Source organism: Epinephelus lanceolatus, chromosome 10 (assembly GCF_041903045.1).
Source record: "Epinephelus lanceolatus isolate andai-2023 chromosome 10, ASM4190304v1, whole genome shotgun sequence".
In the NCBI taxonomy this organism is placed as follows: Eukaryota; Metazoa; Chordata; class Actinopteri; order Perciformes; family Serranidae; genus Epinephelus; species Epinephelus lanceolatus.
Window position 1 is genome coordinate 2,367,720 of NC_135743.1, and position 23,165 is coordinate 2,390,884.

The 23,165-nt window shown below is 36.5% G+C and overlaps 1 protein-coding gene across 2 annotated transcripts; it reads right to left on the bottom strand.

The window, feature by feature from the left end:
• Positions 1-3,349: 3,349 nt before the first annotated feature.
• Positions 3,350-14,084, bottom strand: LOC117265621 (uncharacterized). Of its 2 annotated transcripts, none has more exons than XM_078171273.1 (4): positions 13,972-14,084; positions 7,543-9,176; positions 7,001-7,122; positions 3,350-5,176 (listed from the first exon to the last, which is right to left on the bottom strand). In XM_078171273.1, exons 1-4 carry the CDS (start codon positions 14,018-14,020, stop codon positions 5,164-5,166), a joined length of 1,818 nt encoding a protein of 605 aa, XP_078027399.1. In that variant the 5' UTR covers positions 14,021-14,084; the 3' UTR covers positions 3,350-5,163. The 2 variants fall into 2 exon arrangements, with proteins under 2 accessions (XP_078027399.1, XP_033496099.2); XM_033640208.2 differs by having other exon boundaries at positions 6,997-7,122.
• Positions 14,085-23,165: the final 9,081 nt, after the last annotated feature.

The following is a 23,165-nucleotide window of genomic DNA, read 5'->3' on the forward strand; positions in this document are numbered from 1 at the left end:
GAAATGATCTGAGATTGCAGTCTCAGAAATTTCTTTGAGGGAGACTGAGAGCCCAAGGGAAATTACAAGGTCTAATATGTGCCCAAGCTGGTGTGTTTTTTTATCCACTGACTGAGTTAGATTAAAACTTGCCAAAAGACTTTTGAAGTCAGTGGCAAACTGGTCAGACAGACAACACACATGAACATTAAAATCCCCACAAATTAGAAGTTTATCATATTTTGGTAGAACAGCCATGAGACGGCGTATCATCTCTAGTCAACGACTCTCTGTGCTTCTGATCTGTAACGTTGACAGGAAGTGACCGCCATGAGACGGCGTATCATCTCTAGTCAACAACTTCCGTTCTGATTTGCAGCTTTTCAGACTTATTTTGTGGCTGAATATAATTTGTAGCTTCTTAAAATCTGAATGAGGATAGTGATAGTGAGATACTGGCTACAGTGATGAAACAAAACCAGCATCAGATGGACTGTATTCATAATCAATACGCCACAATAATATAAATAACCAGTGCCAATTCATCAGTCAATGAGAATGTGTTTATTTTAATTCATTCAAAATGTCTACTGTGAAAAAGTTTATATCATCTTTTATTTCAGTTCACATTCCTCCTCAATCACCGCCTTATTAAAACATTTATTCTGAAATCTCCCAAGAAAAAAAACTGTATTTACTGTTTTTTTTCTTTAATACTGTCAGACATCAGAGACGGCTGATTAAACTGTCAGCATTACATTAGTGTGCAGCAGTGATTCAGCAGGTTTTACAGGAGGACCAAGACATGAGTATTAAATATGGAATGAGATATTGAAACAGGAAACACTGAAAATGTGCCGGAGGCAGCTGAATGAAATCAGAGATTAAACCTGATCTTACTGAATTAAAAAACTTGTGTTACATAATGATATTTTTTCACAAAAAATGACTGAACAAAAATGAAAAATAAAAGCCCTCAGATGAGTGGGAGTTTCAGCCATGTTGCCGGTGTCTCTCGGTGCTCTGAGTGATGCATTGAGCCGCTGGACGGAGCCCGGCCCAGTCTCTTTATGTTGATATCAGCTCCATCACTCTCATATCTAACACACCTGACTTCATAAATTCCTCAGCTGCTCCGCCTCGCTCCACGCCTCTTCTTCTCTTTCTGTCTTTGTAAAGCTCTTTGTGATGAAAAAATAAACCTGGACTTTGGTTTGAAAAAAAAAGAATCACGCCTGCCTCGATGAGGATCCACTTTCAGACGGGAGAGTTCCTGCTTCAAACACAATACAGAACAAACTGGGACACTGGCACTGCTGCCAAACTGAAATATGACTATTAACAGTAGTGACGGCTGCTGCTGGGGCAACACACTCAAAAGAAAATATATAGATCCAGATATAGATAGATATATAGATATATGTACCTCTCTGAGCTCCTTCTGCGCCACACCCCAACCACAACCTTAAGGTCTTCAGACCAACTGCTGTTGGTGGTGCCAAAAAACCAGACTAAAGTCTTAAGGTGACAGAGCCTTCGCAGCGGCTGGCTCTGGAACAGCCTCCCCCTTCACATTCGATCTTCCCAGTCCCTAGAGACTTTTAAAGCCTCCCTAAAACCTTTCTCTTCCATCATTCAGCCTGACCACGATGATCTCAGGTGTTTTTTGTTTTGTTTTATTTTTGTTTTTAAATTGCTATTTTAATGTTTGCACTGTTTTCTCATCGTTGTTTTCTACATCTATTCTATTTTTATTATTGATATTGTTTTAACTCTGTACCCACCTATGTGCAGCACTTTGGTCGACTGCCGTCGTTTTAAATATGCTCTAGAAATAAATCCTGACTTGACTATATGTATTTATTAAAATAAAAACATGTAATAATAGTAATCAAACATAAGGTCAGGTCAGTGTCAGTGACAGTAATATATAATATAGTATCTCAGATATTAACAGTGGTAATATGAGGGATTATAGCAGGATGTTGCACATTGTATGAAACACATCTATAGAATCAAACGTAGCAACATGTAATGTCTTTAATTACTGATTACATCATTGGTGTAATTATTGTAAATCAAAAATATATTCTGAACCGTAATCAAAGTGACAACATCACAGCAAATTTAAAGGAAGCAGTTCAGGCTGGCCAGTTCACACGGCGTCTCGTCCTAAATCTTTGGTCTGAACTGGGCTCAAAACGGTGGCTCTTGAACTCGCTCATGCGTGCGTCTAAAACAGCGCTGCCAGTGCTGTGTCCAGCTCTCTTTATACATCCATGGTTAGCGCGAGCCCAGCTCATCCACCTTCATGTTGAGAACCGAGTGCAGTCAACTCACACACTCTGAATATCTCACAGAGCCCCTTTGATATAGTGTTATATAAAGCATTTTTTTGCATCAGGGGTTTGAGATTAATTATTATAAATAGCAGTTATTGCTATAATCTCACACTTGAAGATATAAAACATATTTAAAGTCGTAACAGTTGAGTTTTTCTATCAAATTTAACGTTATGTCAGTGTGACTGTTTTATGAATAATATAATTATGATTCTAAAATAAAATATCTGATAGTATTCAATAAACAGATTTAGTTGTCACAGTATTATCGAAAATATTAACAATGGCCATATGAGGAATTATTGCATGATATTAAGCATTTTATTAGACATAATAATAGAATCAAACATAAAGATATGTTTTTTTTAAAGAATTAAATATATAATAATGGGTATAATTATTGCTAGTTTATAATACAGTACAGTAGTAGTCGTGACAATATCACAACACATTTTAAATCAGGAAGATATTTTAATATTGACAGTATATCAAAGGAATATTTTACCCACAAAATTACTGTTTGTAAATTAATCAGTCATCTTTAATTCATATAGAAAACTGTTTTTCTCACATGCCTGCATGTAAAACAGCGTATATAGTGATCGATAAGGAACCACGCTAAACAACAGCAAAACTATATCAAAACATCCATTTAAAAACTCTCACACAACTCACGGCAGACACATGCTTGTTGCTAACAAAAGAAGAAATCTTACTGTTGGAGTCTGGATTTGAAGAGAGCGTAGATGAATTTCATTTTCAGTTCAGTTTTATATTGTAAGTGAAAATGCATCTGTTTGGGAAGCACTGAGCACATGACTGGATAAATGAGACCTGGATTATTCTGCAGGAGTTGTGTGAGAGTTTGTAAACAGATGTTGTGATATAGTTTTGCTGATGTTAATCATCTTGCCCGTTTGATCAATAAATCAATATGTTTGTGGTTTTCCATGGAGGCATGAGAAAAATACAAGTTCTTCATGAATTAAAGGTAACATGGCGTGACTGATGAAAAATACAAATGGTCATTACGTGGGTGAATTATTCCTTTAAAAGGGAATATAGCATTTTATTGTATCCACAAGTGTTTGAGACAAAACATGATTCAAAAAATCCCCCTGAAATGAAACTGATTATTAACATCACTGGCAGATACAGTAACTCTATTCTCACATGTTTTATAGTAAATACATGATTAAAGTCCTAACAATTGAGTTTTATATTAAACACAATGTTAAGTCAGAGTGAACATTTAATAATGAATACAAATATAATTAAATATAATATAATGTAAAAAAAATAAACATATCTGAAATATGTAATAAAAACATTAATACCTGAGACAGTATTATCTCAAATAATGTATGATAGTAGTAGAAGAATAAAATAGGAAAATATAACTTAAGTGGTAATATGAAAGATTGAATACATTATTTTTAAAGCATTTTTTGTCTTGAAAGGTTTTTTAAAAGACATTCAATCGATGAGCAGAGCCAGTCAATGGAAATATGATTATTAGTATCAGTGTCAGTTATAGCAGAGTCAGTTATCTAACAACACAAAACAAACAAAACAAACAAAAATAAGCACATAATTACAACAGTAACTCACTGATGTCAAAATATTTATAATGATATTTTAGATAAATATGATAATTGATAATAATTATTCAGATGCTAAAATACAAACAGATATTTAGTAGTGACAATATTATCACAGCTGATATAAAAGAAAGTTTAAGAATACAGTAATATTGTTTATATAATAGAGTGTATTAACTTTTTTTTGTCTTATATTTTTCTTTTTTTAAGATGTAGTTATTGCTTACATAAATGACAAAATTATAACAAATTAAAAAGAAAACAGAAAAATACAACAGTGGTGGTTACAGTGGTAAAACGAAATAATGAATTATTATTTTTTTGAACATTTTTCAAAAGACATTCAATCTATTAAAAGTTCTTTTAAAAGTTGTTCATGTCTTTTCTGTTTTAATTGTTGACATGGAAAGCACTTTGTAACTCTGATGTATTATTATTATTATTATTATTATTACAACTGAAGGGTTAGGGTTTACTATTACGAAGTAGTAAAACTTGCTATTAAAGTTTAAAAATACTGTAATATTGTTAATATGATAAGAGAGTATATAAAACTTTTTTTGGTAAAACAAAATGATTTTAAGATGTACCCATTGTGAAGAGGAATTATGATTATTAACATTAGTAGCACGTAAAGCAGGGCAGTTATCTTTAATAAAGAAAAAAATCCAAAATGATAATAGTTGATGTGATCCAGGTGACAATGTCTAAAACATGAAAATATAAAAAAAATACATAACAGTCTCACCAGTAACTTTTATATCATAGTCAACTGTTATGAAGTAGTAAAACATAAAGTCAGTGTAAATTTAGTTTTCTGTTGTTTTACTATCCAAATTTATAATATGAAAAAGAATAATAGCATGCGAAGTTGATATAGTCTCTATCAGGCAGTTTATCAAGTTTTTGATAAGATGAACAAAATATAACAATTAGTATATTATGATTTTTAAAAGTAATAAGAACGATACAGTTCGTAGTGTTTTCTTAACAATAAAAGTTTATTAGTATTTTAAATACAGCGCCCCACAGTGCTTCACAGACAATAAATAAAAGCAGCTATGAGCTGAATTATAACTGAGTCACATGTTTATTAAAATGAAACAAGGTTACAAATAAAAAAAACCCGAAAACCGTAAAGAAAGTGTTCTGTGTTAAAGTGTTTGATGTGATTTTCGTCACATGTCGGTCGTCTCGTCTCCGCCACTATGCGTTGACCGTGTACGTCGTCGTCCTGGTATTCATGCGTTGATCCTGGAAGAGATGAATAACAGAATTAGCACCGAGTGCAGAGTGCTGATGTAGACGACACATACACCATAGGAAAAAAAAAACAGTTTGACTGTTGGGAAATGTTTATTGTTTGGAGGTGTTTTTCACTTTTGATGAAAAGTGAACAGTTTCCCCTCGCTCCCAGTTTTTGTGCCGAGCTGGGCTCAACACATCTTGAACCTTTATCATCTTCCTATCTGAGAAAAAAAACTATGTGAACTGGTTTATCAAATAAAACTTAATGTTCTTTTCCTTAAACTCGGCCTTTAGTTGTTAGAAACCCCCTATAAAGAGTTGGGAAACACAATGAGGGGAATAAAAGATGAAACTGAGATGTTACTCACAGGTTCTTATCAACAATAACTTAAATAAGCGGGTAATTTTTCCTTTGTAAATATATACATGTCTTGGAGAATACAAAAAGCAGTTAGTGCCAGTTATGAAAGCACTACAATCTGAATATCTAACCAGAGGCAGTAATGATTTACTAATGTGTGAATAGGTCTGAGTTCGCTCACAGTGTGTGCTAACACAAGCTAAGGTAAATTGCTATTTTAAGTTAATAAACACTTATTCTCATGCCTGCTGACACCCATTGTTTGTCCATTTCTGTGTTGTCATAGTGACAATCACATTACAGTTAGGTGTTGCCATTAGTTCTCCATGTCCCCTGTGTCAATGTTGACTCATTAAAATACAAACAGCTTAATAACTATTAACAATAACCTCTCCGAGCCAACGCACACCCATTTAGATACAACAGACGTCACCCTGCGTTCAGGACACACGAGATGTCTGAAGCAGCAGCTCTGCAACACACACGTCCACGTCAAAGATGTGTTTATGTTGTGTTGTTTAGGTTAGTTTAGTTCACACAACTCAAATACACATTTTTTTTTCTTTTGTAGCTCAAAAACTGGTCAGTGTTGTGTTGTATTTTCATAGTGATAAACGAGCCGTCAGTCCTGTAAATGTCCGTCTGCAGACTGACTGACACCTCGAATCTCTGCTGGTTCTGTTGGAACAGATGAAACACTGTGACTGCATTAATGTAAATGGATGAACTCTGTCCTGCTGCAGGACGAGACTCTTTCCCAGGCGTCACATTACAGCACACAAAGACACAACCAACACACTCTCTGCCCCGTGTGTGTGTCAGAGAGGTTTAACTGTGGTTGTGAGGACCAGATCCTGACACACCACTGTGAGGACATTAGCATTGTGATGTGTCCTTGTGAGGACATTTTGGATTGTTCTCTGTCATATGAAGACATGGGTCCCATGCTAGCCAACTAGCCCACACGGGCTGTCTGTTATGTTCTGAATTTTATTGATTTTAAAATTTTTCTGATCACCTTTAAATCATTAAATGATCAGGAGACTGTGGAATGATGATAGTAATACTATTACTAATAATAATCATTAATATGATATTGATGAGGGCCAGCTCTTGACAGATCACTGTCCTTGTGAGGACATTAAGCTTCACAAGGACCAACTCCTGACAAACCACTTCCTTGTGAGGACAGTTGTGCATTGTTATGTCTTTGTTAGCATGTGATGTGACGTGTCTTTGTAAGGACATTATCCTTGCGATGTCCCTTTCCAAGGACATTAGCATATTTTTCTGTCTTTGTGAGGACATTTACATTATGATGTCCCTTTCGAGGACATTATGATTGTGATGTGTCTTTTTGAGGTCATTAGCATATTTTTCTGTCTTTGTGAGGACATCAGTGTTGTGATGTCCCTTTCTTATCATTTTGATGTGTCCTCATAGATGTTGTATAGTGATGACTTACGTACGGTTTTCCAATGGGCCCATCGAAGCGGCCATGTGTGGTGTACAGAGGGATGTCGTCTCTGCTGGCCATGTGGTCGTAGGGACTTTCTTTGTGGCGCTTCCTGAAGCAGCAGCACCAAACCAGCTGCAGAGGAAGAACAGATGTTGTTTGTACCGTTAGCATGAGTCAGTGTAACAGGAATGCTAACAGCGGTTTCCCCAGGTGTGCTGACACTAGTACGCTAACATGACAAGCCAGCAGCTAGTGAGTGCATGGAAAGTGAAACTGATGTAAGCACTTTGAAAACAAGTGATCAGCTGGAGACTGATTCTTTAAAAAAAAAAAGAAAATCATCAGTGGGCCGACCGACCTGTTGACCGAACTCCCCGACTCTGGGAGCTGTACTGCTCCATATCTGCCGACTCATTACAGTATCATGGACATCTGGAGTAAAGTATAATATATAGTTCTGTTCTGATTAAGTTATGAATGGCCATGGAAATTTTATTTTACATCCTTGAAAAGTCTGAAATTGAAATTTTGAACCTCATGTATGTGACTCACCAGTCCGGACAGCAGCAGGAACAGCAGCAGCAGAGCCACAGCAGCTAGGACCAGCAGAGCGATCGCCCACCCAGGTACGCCGCTGCGGGCCGAGGCCGGGGCCGAGGTCGCACTCTGCGACGTGGTTGTGTTATTTGTGGAACCTGGTGTGCTGCTGGCTGTTGTGGCACCATTTCCTGTTGCCGTGGTATCATTAGATGTCGTTCCAGTGGATGGAGAGTTGTGAGTCTCGGTACCGGGGGAAGCTGTTGCATGGTTTGAGGTGTTTTCGGTGTTTGAGGAGGTGGATGAAGAGTGGACGTTAGTGTTGTTGCTGGTGGAAACTGTTTCGGTATTTGAGGCAGTGGATGTAGAGTTGTTGTGAGCGGCGTTGCTGGTGGGAGCTGTTTCATCATGTGGTGTGTTTTCAGTGTTTGGGACGGTGGATGAAGAGTGGTCGTTAGCACTGCTGCTGGTGGAAACTGTTCCAGTGTTTGAGGCAGTGGATGTAGAGTTGTTGGGAGCGGTGTTGCTGGGGGGAGCTGTGTCATCATGTGCAGTGTTTCCGGTGTTGTTGGTGTTTGATACAGTGGTTACAGAGTGGACATTGTTAGTGTTGTTGCTAAGGGTAACTTCTCCATTGAGTCTGGTGTTATCGGTGTTTGACACGCTGGATGAAGATGAAGATGAAGACTGGACGTGATTGTTGTTGCTGAAGGAAACTGTTTCGTGGTTTGCGATGTTTTCAGTGTTTGACGCGCTGGATGACGATGAAGACGAAGACTGGACGTGATTGTTGTTGCTGAAGGAAACTGTTTCGTGGTTTGCGATGTGTTCGGTGTTTGACGCGCTGGATAACGATGAAGACGAAGACTGGACGTGATTGTTGTTGCTGAAGGAAACTGTTTCGTGGTTTGCGATGTGTTCGGTGTTTGACGCGCTGGATGACGATGAAGACGAAGACTGGACGTGAGTGTTGTTGCTGAAGGAAAATATTTTGTGGTTTGCGATGTTTTCGGTGTTTGTTGTGCTGGATAAAGATGAAGAGTCGACGTTAACGTTGTTGTTGGAGGAAACTGTTTCATGGTTTGCGGTGTTGTATGTGTTTTTCATGGCAGATGACAATGAAGAAGAAGAGTGTATGGGAGCGTTGTTGCCGAGGAAAACCGTTTCATTGTTTATGGCGTCTGGCGTCAACCAGATGACAGTGGTTCTGTTTGTTATGTGTTCAGTGCCGTTTGGAAAAGTTCTTATCACGCTATAGTGGATTGTTGTTATGTTTTGTATTGAGATTGTTTCACTGGCGGAGTTTTCTGAAGCGTTTTCATCATGCATGTCGTGCATCTCGTGCATCTCGTGCATGTCGTGCTCCTCATGCATGTCGTGCATGTCATCCATGTCATCCATGTCGTGCATGTTGTGCATGTCGTGCATGTCATCCATGTCATCCATGTCATCCATGTCGTGCATGTCGACGTAAGCTTCCTCTGTGTGGTTACAGGTGGTGTTGAACATGATGAGGTCGGGATCAGATGGGGTGGCTGTGGCAGGTGCAGGTGATGTTGATGTGAGGTCAGTGGTGTTGCCAAAAATGTCATCACTGCTGTTAAATGATGGTGAGGTGGTTGTTGGGTCATGGAACTCGTGAGAAGACACTAAAGAATGAGAAGAAGAAGAAAAAATTATGTTCATCCTTCATGTGTTGTTGTTATCCTGCAGCAGAAAATTAATATTCAACATTCTGATAATCGATTATTAACTGTATTTGTTGAATCAGGCAGAGTGTCTCAGATTGTTCTGTTTTGTTTCACTGTTTGGGCTGTTTGTTTAACAAAATAAGACATTGAAGATAAACTACAACTGAGAAACTATGGTGGATATTTGGTACCATTCCCGTAACCGTTTATCCCGTTAGGGGTCGCAGGGGGTGGAGCCTATCCCAGCTGACACTGGGTGAGAGGCAGGGTTCACCCTGGACAGGTCACCAGACTATCACAGGGCTGACACATAGAGACAGACAACCATTCACACTCACATTCACACCTACGGACAATTTAGAGTCACTAATTAACCTGCATGTCTTTGGACTGTGGGAGGAAGCTGGAGCACCTGGAGGAAACCCACGCTGACACGTGGGGAGCCCTTCTGTGCAGAGTTTGCACAGAAGGGCTCCCCACCCAGGGTTCGAACCAGAAATCCTCTGGCTGTGAGGCAACAATGGTAACCACTCTATCACCGTGCCGCCCGTTTCACTGTTTGGACTGTTGTTTGAATAAAATAAGACATTGACGATAAACTACAACTGAGAAACTGTCGTGAATATTTTGTACCTTCTCCCAATATTTTAGAGAACCAGCAGAATATGATATAATGAGAATTCTGTAAAACTTCAATTAAAAGCCCAGTCTCTTTTACTAGCCTGGTGTGGCTTCACTTTTTGACAAACAAAGGCCTGTCTCGATTAGAATTTGTGAGTATGGAGATGCCTCACATCGTTAGCTCGGTTATTTTCTCCACAATTCAATTATTCAGTTCATTTTACTGAAACCATGTGCACCAGAGAAGACCATAATTCATTCAGATTGCCAGCACAAAATAACAAGTGGTGACTCCCTTTATCTGAAGCAGTCATAAAGTCAAATTATGTGTCCATTCCTCTATTACCCTCTAAATTATTCATATTTCTTTAGTCTGTAAGGGTCCTCAGATCAAATGAATGATTCATATAGACCCTTTTACTGTTAGTAAACAGTATGACTTCTTTTGGTGGGCGGGGCTTAGCTGGAGGCAAAACAATCCTCCACAGACATTAGCTAGCGTTAGCTAACAAGTTGTGTTGTCTTGTTTTAGACGATGGAGGAAGATGATGTGAGTGGTGTGTTCAGAAACACTCATTGTGAGTGTGGGAGCGCACTCTGACACAAACTGGAGCGTTGATAAATTGGGAGCGCTGTCTGAATGTAGCGTTGGGTTATCCAGAGCAGCGCACTCTCAGAGTGGCAGAGCGCACTCTGGACACTCTGTCTGTGGAGACGGAGCAGCAGAGCGCCGAGCGGAGTGAATGTGTGATTAACTTAACCGTTGGTTCATTCATGTAGAAATATAACGCTGCGTTTCTTCCACCAACAGGGCTCTCATTTTAGTGTAGAGCGTCAGACTGAATTTACCAACGCACCATGTCAGGTCACTCACTCTCCGGGACCGCCAGTGTTACTTGAATAAGTAAACACTGACCAACGGGACCAGACTGGCCGACCCGTGTGCTCTCACTCAGTGGATGGATGATGTCACAGGAAGCCAATCTTACAAAGGAGGACCACACTTGTTTGTTTTGCTATGGAAGCTAACGTTAGCTAATGTGCTAAAAAGTTAGCGTTGCAGAGAAATCCAATCTTCCTCTTAATCCCTCCCCAGTTTCTGATGAGGTGGACATGATAACCCTTAATACACATAACCTTATTCATCCCTACAACAGGAAATACTTTTTCCCTAACCTGATATGAAGTGTGCGCTGCACATGTGAGCATTTTTGATGATGGCCTCCGTCCAGTCCTTTGGTCTTATCACATTTAACCATAGTTGAGAGTTACGACACGTTTATGTTTTATGCCGCCTACGGCACTTTATCCTGTTAAAACAATCCTCACAACTTGGATTATTTTTTTATGAAAAACCCTTTTGATTCTTTTGAAGGACCCTTACAGACTGAAGGAATCTGAATAACTTACAGAGTAATCCAGGAATGGACACATAATTTGACTATATGACCGCTTCAGAGCTAACGTAGGGAGTCACCACTTCTATTTTTCGTCTCCTGTTTACCAGGTGGGTAAATCTGAATGAATTATTATCTGGTGCTCATAGTTTCAGTAAAATGAACTTATGAAATTATGGAGAGTCTCACAACGTGTAGCATCTCCATATTAACAAAAGTTTAAACATTTATATTTGTATGCATGATCTAAGCAGCTAACTAACATTAGCTTAAATGGGAAGCCAGCAACCTGGTTTTATAGAAGAACCTCTGTAAAAATTACCTGCTTTTAATTAAAGTTTAACAGTAGTTGGTTAACTCTGGAGGGGAGACACAGGGAGGTAAAAAATCAAAACGCAATCAGTTGTCTGAGAAGTTGTGTCTCGGAAGCTGTAGTATGGATTCTACTCCACAAAGTCCATCAGTATGGAGGCCGTTGTGCTTTCCATCAAAGCGTCTATGTCCTCTGAAGTGTCTCCCAGTATAAAGACTGCTGGCTCTAGAGGCAGGTCCACCCGCCATGATTTACTTAAACTCAGTTTCCTCCCAATGTTTATCCAATTTTGGACAATCCCAAAAACTAAGGGTGTGGTCGCCAGTTTTCTTCATTGCCTCCAGCATAATTCAGAGGTGTTGCTCTATCTTGTCACCATAAGAGGGCTCTTAAATACTCTCATTTTAGTTTTCCACTGAGACTCCTTCCAGGTTGGGCTACTTATTAGCTTGTGACCCTCCTGGCACGTTTTTTCCCCACACGTCATCTGTAACTATAAACTTATTTCTAATTCCCATTTCTTTTTCGTTTCCATAGTGTTTCCTGATTATATATTATATTATATATTGATTCAGATTCAGATTCAGCTTTATTTGTGTCCCTGTAGGGCAATTAGTGTTGCAGCAAGTAAAAAAAAGACATAAAAAATGTACAAGACATACAATTAAAAGTCTAAGAGACAGTGTGCTGAAACAACATCAGTAGCAGCGACTCAAATAGCCCATACAAGATAGGGAAAGTGCAAAGAGTGCGTAATTATCAATTTCTGCCAACATCAATAACACCACATGGAGACAAAAGCAAAAGGGCTATCAGATTCTTTTTTATCCCTCCCTCCATAGTCAGCAGAAAAATCCTTTCTTAACAGTTTACATATCTGCTCCCAGTCTGCTGCATGTGTCAGTAAGTAGTGTCGAATTTGAAGAAATCTAAAAAAGGATCCATCCCTGGCAGGCCAAATTCTCTATAGATGTTCATATGGTTTCAATTCACTACAGAAAAGCTGATCTACAGTAATTAACCCTTATCCACCCCTGTCTTAAAACCACAATCTGTTTTACGAGGCAAGAATTCTGGAAGAGCTGCCATCTTTAATGCTTTGGCTAAGGAGCTAATGTATTTGTCATATTTTTATAATAAAAAGCCGATCCTTGGCACTGTGTGATGATACGATATTGCCACACAAAAATATTGTGATACTTTGCCGTATTGATTTTTTCCCCACCCCTACAGCTCATCCAGGAGGACAGTCTTAGAGGTGTTGAAGGGATTAGAGCAGATTGAATCAGATTGTGATGTTAATTAGTCTGTTCAGAGTTTACTGAGCTCTGTTCACACTCGTCACTCAGATGTCTTGATTGGCTATGACCCATTGTTTCAGGCTGGCCTTATGTAGTTGTGTAAAACCTGAAGTTCTGTTTTCACTGTGCAGTGATTAAAACTTCATCTGAACCAGACAATAAAATGCTGAACATCCAAACAGAGACGAACGAAACTGAACCGAGTATCTTTGTTAAAATCATCAGATCAGCGTGGTCGATTCTTCTTTGCATGTCTTCTTTTATACTTCTTCTTCAAAACTCATCAGAAAGATTCAGTATCCAACAAACAGGGTGGAGGGTACGAACATTCAAAAACCTTTTACAGGTGACGGATCAAAAAATCAAACTGAAGCAAGAACCAGACAGGAGGTCTGGACACTGTATGAAAATTAGTTTTAACTGTGCAACGTTTCAATCTAACAGAGATCATTGTCAGGCTTTTTGAAATCAGCATATCAAAGCAGATAATAATAAATGTCAATAATTCGAAATAAATAATTAATATTGCTTGCTCTGCTTTGTGATGGTGAAAAGTGCCTGACGGAGATCTCTGTTAGATTGACTGGGAGCTTTTCATACAGTGTGCTGATCTCCTGTCTGGTTCTTTCAGCGTCCAACAAAGTCATCAAATCTTCATTATTCAGAATATTCTGTCCAAATTATTCACCTCCGTCACTGAACACTGAGAAATAACTCAAACTAATTTCAAACTCTGCCTGAGTTTAAACTTCACATCCATCCAACAACTACATGTCCAATCATACAGGAGAGTTTGGCAGACACCTTTCAGTATTTTCAGATGTTTAATAGACCGAACAGTTTCTCAGTTATTTTAGAATTTAATCAACAGATTAATAAATAATAGAAAAAAACAATAAGTTTACAATATGAGACACTTACTGACCCTCCTGCACCTGAAAACCCTCCCCAGGTGTTTTCTTCTCTGTTGTGTAAACTGATCTCTAATCTCTTAACATATTTAGTTTAAGAGAGATAGAAGTTTTTGTCACCTAGAAATTCAGTTTCCATTCTCCCTGAGCTTCAGTGAAACAAACCTTCAGTTTTAAAAGCTTCAGGTGAGCTGAGATTATTTTTCTTACCTGAGGCGGCGATGCTGAGAGCGATCCAGAGTGCGAGCAGTGTCTCCATCTTTCTGCAGGAAATCCAACAGTTTGTGACAAAGATCTCAGTGTGAGCAGCTGCTGGAGTCTGTTTCCACCCGGAGAAAGACTCCTTTATACACCTGCCTCGCCTGCACACAGGTGGAGGAGGAGGAGGAGGAGGGAGGGGAGGGGCTGACTCGCTTCCATCATGCCCAGCAGGAGCAGGGCTCCACTCCGTGGTCACAGTTTGCAGGTAAAGACCCGTTGTACAGTTCCCTGGTTACTTTAAATGTAATTCATTGATACAGAGATTAATTTATTTATCCTCTTCACCAAACTGTGTCCAGGATCTTATATGTGTCAGCAGTATAGAGACAACAAATGGACCTCCTGACCTCGGGTGAAGGGACGTTTTATTTGGGCTGCAACTGATGGTGGTTTTCACAAATGTATCCTCTTTCACAGAGTCACAGTTTCAAATCTCTCTGATTTTTACCAATTAATTTTCAAAACTTCGGAATATTTTACATCATTTCAAAGACTTTAGTCACATTAGTTTAAACTGGGTCGGCCTGTATACAGTCATACATTGTTAAACACTAGGGTTGAACCAAATACTCACATTAAGTACATTAAGTATCTGGTACAGATAACAAACTTTATATGAATACAGATACTCAATGAGCACCAAGTCATTTGTATGTAAAAAGTTTTCTAATCATTTATAAATACCACAACTTCTGATCAATCCATATCAATATCAGGCTTAAAATAACAACTTCTGATTAGTTCCCACCCACTTCCAATACAAACCCCACCCACTTTTGGTCCAGAGTACAGACTACAGATACAGATAATTTAGTCAGTTAAACAGATACAGATAATGGCGTCCTCGCTCATCGCGGGCACTCCCCTCGGTATTAAAGGGTTAACACTTTCCCCGCTAGTGTATTATTATTAGTTTCCAGACACCACCAGTATCTTTGATCATATTCACTGACATTCAAGATGTGTCACAGCGCCCCCTATCTTATAACAGTGAAAACACGGATTCATAAATGACAGAAAATCTTAGCAATGGTGGAGATAGTGATAAACACACACATCCCAGGCATTTGTAGAGAAGCAAACTGCTAGCACTTGCTAACTTAACTTGCTCATTAGACGTCCCAGCTGCCAACTAGCTGCAGATGCCAATAGATCAGCATACTTCACAAAGCATCAAGGCCACGCCCCTTTTTGGTAGATAGAAGATCCTGTAGAAGTTAATGCACTCTGACCTTTTTGGATTATAATTTTTGCAAGTTTATTTCTTGTTAGACAGACCTTACCTGAACTCTTTATAAATTATTATCTGGGCACTGATCGATCACTCTTGAAAACTGTGACAATTCAAATCAAGTCCTACAAAAAAAAAAACCTCAACATTATAACTTATTGACACTAATTTTATTTCTGGGATTTATATGCATGAAATAAAAAAATATTTTTATCTGCCTTCATTTTTTAACTTCTAATTTTAACTTTTCCTGTGCTGAAAACACCGCTGTCCCAGGCAAGAATTCACAACTTGAGACAATAAGAAAATGTTTTAAAACCTTCAACATATAAAACTAACAGGAGTTTAAAAATATATTTTTTGTCTCAGATTTTTTATCAGATTTAGCTATAGCTATATCACAATAATAATAATAATAGTTATTATTATTATTATTATTATTATTAGTATTAGTATTAGTATTACTAAATTTGTGTGTTCTCAGTGTTAAAATGAAAAGAAATATTGAAGTTTTGGAAAACTTGACCCAGTGGTAATATGTAGATAATAAACAGTGGAGGGCCAAGAATGGACCCTTGAGGAATGCCGCAGGTGATATTAGCATGGCAGGAGGAGACATTCCCAGTTAATACTGAGAAGGTTCTGTTATTTAGATAAGACTAAACCAGTCTAAAGTATCCCCAGTCACACCTACCCTGTTCTCCAGTTGATCAGTTAATATGCCACGATCTACAGTGCCATAAACAGCAGACAGGTTGAGAAACACCAAAAACAGTCCAACAACCACCATTGAATTCATCCTAATATCTTTAAAACTTTTGTGTCACTTCCTGGTTTCCAAAAAGGTGTGAATACTTAATATATTTTGATAAATTCATGGTCAACTCGGTAGTCTTCCTAAATCCAAACTAATAAGTATTATGATTTGAAAATTAGTATTTTGCTCTGAGCAACTGAAAAATAAAATGGTCCCTCACTACGACTGCTGTGAAATTAATAAATGTAATAACAATAACAACAACAATAACATTACGATAATTTCAAAATTAAATAAATGTTTAGAGCTAAGAAAATAGTGTGTACAGAGGCAAAATAAAAATATATTACTTTGGTCAGCTCTGTCAGATCTTACCTCTGACACCCATCATGTATGCTGCAAAGCCTCTGGGGCAAATTGTAATTTGTGATATTGGGATTTATGAATAAAATTGAATTGAATTAATAAAGAAAATAAAATCACTGAGAGGTTGGCACATAACGAAGTTTAATTGTCAAGACTTAAATCTTTTCAAAATATATTTTCCAGCCTTATTGACGAGTGAAAATAAAAAAATAAGGCTTGTTTTAGTGCTTAAGAAATGAGTGTTGAACATCTACAGCTGTCTGCATCATGATATCTGGTGATTCAATCAAGTCATGTACACTTAATGTAATCACCAGGTGTCGTTAGGCTGTAAGTGTCTGTTAATAACCAACTTGTTGACAGCTCACTCTTTAATTTACAGGCCGAGATTTAACTGGCGACGATGGTCTGACGCTATTTGACTATAACAGTGCTGCATCAACCTTCCTCTGATGCTAATCTATCAGTCGTAACTGTCACTAGCATTATTTAGAGATTTCATATTCAGGATCTGATGTGCCTCAGATCTCAGTCTGTTCGTTTCACGACACAACAGCTTTTCAACATTTTCCTGTTTCTCTCCTGATGTGACGGTGCTTTTCTCTGTTGGCTGTGAAACGACGCCGGTCTGGTCCAAGTGTGATACAAGTGACGTTTCAATGGTCACAGCCAACACTGGATGTTAAATTAGAAATACAGGGAACATATTATAAATAATGTGAGACATGTTTTGGGATATTTGAAACAAAAGCCAAAATGTATGTAATATATAAACATGGTGTTGATTTCAAACCTTTTTCAGGCCTGAAAAACAGATTTTTCGTTTCTTTTCTTTTTTTTTTTTTAATTTTAATTAACAATTTTATTGTTGTTCTTTTTTTTATATTGCATACATTTAACAAGGAAAAAACTGATAAAAAAAGATACCTCGTGACAAAAGAACAGAAACAAAACCAAACCAAACAAAATGGACCAAAAAGGAAGGAGGAAAAAGGATGAATGCAAGGGTGACATCAAGAATGTTATGTAAAATGCATTGGACCTCATACATACATTGTATAAACGCATTTTAAACTGTAGGCTACTGTTTTAAAACTGTACAGACAGTGTCCCAGTGGTTCTCAGAGTCTTTTAACAGGTAGGCCGCCTGTTGCATGTTTCGCAGTTTCCGGTGGAACAGGCTGTTTATGCTTTTTCCAGTTTAGAACAATTAACCTTCGAGTAGACGAGCAACGAACATCCACAGGTGGTCATTGAAAACAGTTTTTCTAATTTCAGAGCTTTTCCAGGAATTTCATGACTGTGGGAACTCAATTACACTATTTGAGCTGCCTGACTCACAGTTTTTGATTTTTCTGCTTTTAAAGAAGCAACAGACCCTTCAGCTGTCTCTGAAAGGCTGAAACACAAACAGTATACACTCAGTTGCCTTCACACATTCCTATCAACATCACTGATGCTACTCACTGACATACTCCACATTTGGAGCTACTTATTATAAAAAAAAAACAACACATTTTTCATTCACATCCACTCTGTCCGTTCTGAATTAGTCATGGCCCGGGAGCCAATTATGACAATACCAATATCAATGACAATGTTTAATTTAAATAAACATTTTTTTATATTGTGATTCATTTAATTTTTTAAAATGTCAATCTCTTTTTTGATTACTTTTGTAATCTGATTACTGTTTAATATTATTTTCATGTGGAACAATCCACTGATTATTTTCTTCTACAATTCTTAGTTGATTGTTTGGTTTGTAAAAATATTGAAAATAGTAAGAAATGTTAGTAACAATAATTCCAAGCCCAATGTGACACCTTCACAATGTTTGTTTTGTCCTACCAACAGTTCAAACCTCACAGTGTCCACTGAGAATAATCCTGGCAACTGGACAAATCTGATGATGAGCCCTGGTAAGGGCAAAGTATAGCATAAATAACTATGGTATAGTAAGTTGTAAAAATCAAAGTAGGGCATAAAATCAGTGTAGTAGTATAGTATGCCATAAAATTCATTCCATGTCAAAAGTCACAGTATCAGTCATTAAAAAAATCAGAAGGAGTCATGAAGAAACTCTAGTTTTGTATGTCATATATGTTTTTAAACATCCATTGTATAGTATGTCATGAGAAAATACAGTTGCTCATACAAATGGCACAGTGAAGTGTATCATAAAGTCATTTTAGGGTATATGAAAAAATAGCATGTCATGAAAATTCATACTATGTCATAAAAAAGTTACTAAAAGTCATAGCATAGCATGTTGAAAAAAGGTAAGGTATACCATATTGAGGAAACTGCTAAAAAGAGTCATAGTATAGCATGTTGAAATAATGGCTAAGAAAAGTCATAGTATAGAATGTCGAAAAAAGTTATTATAGCATGTTGAAAAAAACTTCTAAAAAAGTCATAGTATAGCACGTTGAAAAAAGTCATAGTATAGCATGTGGAAGAACGGCTAAGAAGTTACACTATAGCATGTATAGCTAAAAAAGTCTTACTATAGCATGTCTAAAAAAGTCATAGAATAGAATGTGGAAAACACTGCTAAAGTCATAGTATAGCATGTCGAATAAAGTCATAGTATAGCGTGTCGAAAAAAGTCATAGTATAGCATGTCGAAAAAAAAACTGCAAAGTCATAGCGTGTCGAAAAAAGTCATAGTATAGCATGTCAAAAAAACTGCTAAAAAAGTCATAATATGGCATATCGAGAAAAAAACTGCAAAAAGTCAGTGTGTCGAAAAAAGTCATAGTATAGCATGTCAAAAAACTTCTAAAAAAGTCATAGTATAGCATGTCAAAAAAACTGCTAAAAAGATCATAGTATAGCATGTTGAAAAAAGTCATGGTATAGCATGTCAAATAAAGTCATAGTATAGCGTATCGAAAAAAGTCATAGTATGGCATGTCAAAAAAGTCATAGTATAGCATGTTGAAAAAAAACTGCTAAAAAAGTCATAGTATAGCATGTCGAAAAAAACTGCTAAAAAGATCATAGTAAAGCATGTTGAAAAAAGTCATAGTATAGCATGTCGAATAAAGTCATAGTATAGCATGTTGAAAAAAGTCATAGTATAGCATGTCAAAAAAACTGCTAAAAAAGTCATGGTATAGCATGTCGAAAAAAACTGCTAAAAAGATCATAGTAAAGCATGTCGAAAAAAGTCATAGTATAGCATGTCGAATAAAGTCATAGTATAGCATGTCGAAAAAAGTCATAGTATGGCATGTTGAAAAAAGTCATAGTATAGCATGTCAAAAAAACTGCTAAAAAAGTCATGGTATGGCATGTCGAAAAAACTGCTAAAAAAGTCATAGTATAGCATGTCGAAAAAAACTGCTAAAAAGATCATAGTATAGCATGTCGAAAAAAACTGCTAAAAAAGTCATGGTATAGCATGTCAAAAAAAACTGTTAAAAAGGTCATAATATAGCGTGTCGAAAAAAGTCATAGTATAGCATGTCAAAAAAACTGCTAAAAAAGTCATAGTATAGCATGTTGAAAAAAACTGTTAAAAAAGTCATAGTATAGCATGTTGAAAAAAGCTGCTGAAAAGGTCATAGTATAGCATGTCCAAAAAAACTGCTAAAAAAATCATAGTATAGCATGTTGAAAAAAGCTGCTGAAAAGGTCATAGTATAGCATGTCGAAAAAAACTTAAAAAGGTAATAGTATGGCATGTCGAAAAAAACTGCTAAAAAAAGTCATAGTATAGCATGTCGAAAGAAGTCATAGTATAGCATGTCAAAAAACTGCTAAAAAAGTCATAATATAGCATGTGGAAAAAAGCCGCTGAAAAGGTCGTAGTATGGCATGTCGAAAAAAACTGCTAAAAAAGTCATAGTATAGCATGTCGAAAGAAGTCATAGTATAGCATGTCAAAAAACTGCTAAAAAAGTCATAATATAGCATGTGGAAAAAAGCCGCTGAAAAGGTCGTAGTATGGCATGTCGAAAAAAACTGCTAAAAAAGTCATGGTATAGCGTGTCGAAAAAGTCATAGTATAGCATGTTGAAAAAAGTCATAGTATAGCATGTCAAAAAAACTGCTAAAAAAGTCATGGTATGGCATGTTGAAAAAAACTGCTAAAAAAGTCATAGTATAGCATGTCGAAAAAAACTGCTAAAAAAGTCATAGTAAAGCATGTCGAAAAAAGCTGCTAAAAAGATCATAGTATAGCATGTCGAAAAAAACTGTTAAAAAGGTCATAGTATGGCATGTCGAAAAAAGTCATAGTATAGCATGTCGAAAAAAACTGCTAAAAAAGTCATGGTATAGCATGTCGAAAAAAGTCATAGTATAGCATGTTGAAAAAAGTCATAGTATAGCATGTCAAAAAAACTGCTAAAAAAAGTCATGGTATCGCATGTTGAAAAAAACTGCTAAAAAAGTCATAGTATAGCATGTCGAAAAAACTGCTAAAAAGGTCATAGTATAGCATGTCAAAAAAAGTCATGGTATAGCATGTTGAAAAAAGTCATAGTATAGCATGTCGAAAAAAACTGCTAAAAAGATCATAGTATAGCATGTCGAAAAAAACTGTTAAAAAGGTCATAGTATGGCATGTCGAAAAAAGTCATAGTATAGCATGTCGAAAAAAACTGCTAAAAAAGTCATGGTATAGCATGTCGAAAAAAGTCATAGTATAGCATGTTGAAAAAAGTCATAGTATAGCATGTCAAAAAAACTGCTAAAAAAAGTCATGGTATAGCATGTTGAAAAAAGTCATAGTATAGCATGTCGAAAAAAACTGCTAAAAAGATCATAGTATAGCATGTCGAAAAAAACTGCTAAAAAAGTCATAATATAGCATGTGGAAAAAAGCCGCTGAAAAGGTCGTAGTATGGCATGTCGAAAAAAACTGCTAAAAAAGTCATAGTATAGCATGTCGAAAGAAGTCATAGTATAGCATGTCAAAAAACTGCTAAAAAAGTCATAATATAGCATGTGGAGAAAAGCCGCTGAAAAGGTCGTAGTATGGCATGTCGAAAAAAACTGCTAAAAAAGTCATAGTATAGCATGTCGAAAAAAACTGCTAAAAAAGTCATGGTATAGCGTGTCGAAAAAGTCATAGTATAGCATGTTGAAAAAAGTCATAGTATAGCATGTCAAAAAAACTGCTAAAAAAGTCATGGTATGGCATGTTGAAAAAAACTGCTAAAAAAGTCATAGTATAGCATGTCGAAAAAAACTGCTAAAAAAGTCATAGTAAAGCATGTCGAAAAAAGCTGCTAAAAAGATCATAGTATAGCATGTCGAAAAAAACTGTTAAAAAGGTCATAGTATGGCATGTCGAAAAAAGTCATAGTATAGCATGTTGAAAAAAGTCATAGTATAGCATGTCAAAAAAACTGCTAAAAAAAGTCATGGTATCGCATGTTGAAAAAAACTGCTAAAAAAGTCATAGTATAGCATGTCGAAAAAACTTAAAAAAGGTCATAGTATAGCATGTTGAAAAAAGCTGCTGAAAAGGTCATAGTATAGCATGTCGAAAAAAACTGCTAAAAAAGTCATAGTATAGCATGTCGAAAAAAACTTAAAAAAGGTCATAGTATAGCATGTTGAAAAAAACTGCTAAAAAAGTCATAGTATAGCATGTTGAAAAAAACTTAAAAAAGGTCATAGTATAGCATGTTGAAAAAAACTGCTAAAAAAGTCATAGTATGGCATGTTGAAAAAAACTTAAAAAAGTCATAGTATAGCATGTCGAAAAAAACTGCTAAAAAGGTCATAGTATAGCATGTCGAAAAAAACTGCTAAACAAAGTCATGGTATAGCATGTCGAAAAAAAGTCATAGTATAGCATGTCGAAAAAACTGCTAAAAAAGTCATGGTATGGCATGTTGAAAAAAGTCATAGTATAGCATGTCGAAAAAAACTGCTAAAAAGATCATAGTATAGCATGTCGAAAAAAACTGCTAAAAAAGTCATAGTATAGCATGTGGAAAAAGTCATGGTATGGCATGTCGAAAAAAACTGCTAAAAAAGTCATAGTATAGCATGTCGAAAAAACTGCTAAAAAGATCATAGTATAGCATGTCGAAAAAAACTGCTAAAAAAGTCATAATATAGCATGTGGAAAAAAGCCGCTGAAAAGGTCGTAGTATGGCATGTTGAAAAAAACTGCTAAAAAAGTCATAGTATAGCATGTCGAAAGAAGTCATAGTATAGCATGTTGAAAAACTGCTAAAAAAGTCATAATATAGCATGTGGAAAAAAGCCGCTGAAAAGGTCGTAGTATGGCATGTCGAAAAAAACTGCTAAAAAAGTCATAGTATAGCATGTCGAAAAAAACTGCTAAAAAAGTCATGGTATAGCGTGTCGAAAAAGTCATAGTATAGCATGTTGAAAAAAGTCATAGTATAGCATGTCAAAAAAACTGCTAAAAAAGTCATGGTATGGCATGTTGAAAAAAACTGCTAAAAAAGTCATAGTATAGCATGTCGAAAAAAACTGCTAAAAAAGTCATAGTAAAGCATGTCGAAAAAAGCTGCTAAAAAGATCATAGTATAGCATGTCGAAAAAAACTGTTAAAAAGGTCATAGTATGGCATGTCGAAAAAAGTCATAGTATAGCATGTCGAAAAAAACTGCTAAAAAAGTCATGGTATAGCATGTCGAAAAAAGTCATAGTATAGCATGTTGAAAAAAGTCATAGTATAGCATGTCAAAAAAACTGCTAAAAAAAGTCATGGTATCGCATGTTGAAAAAAACTGCTAAAAAAGTCATAGTATAGCATGTCGAAAAAACTTAAAAAAGGTCATAGTATAGCATGTT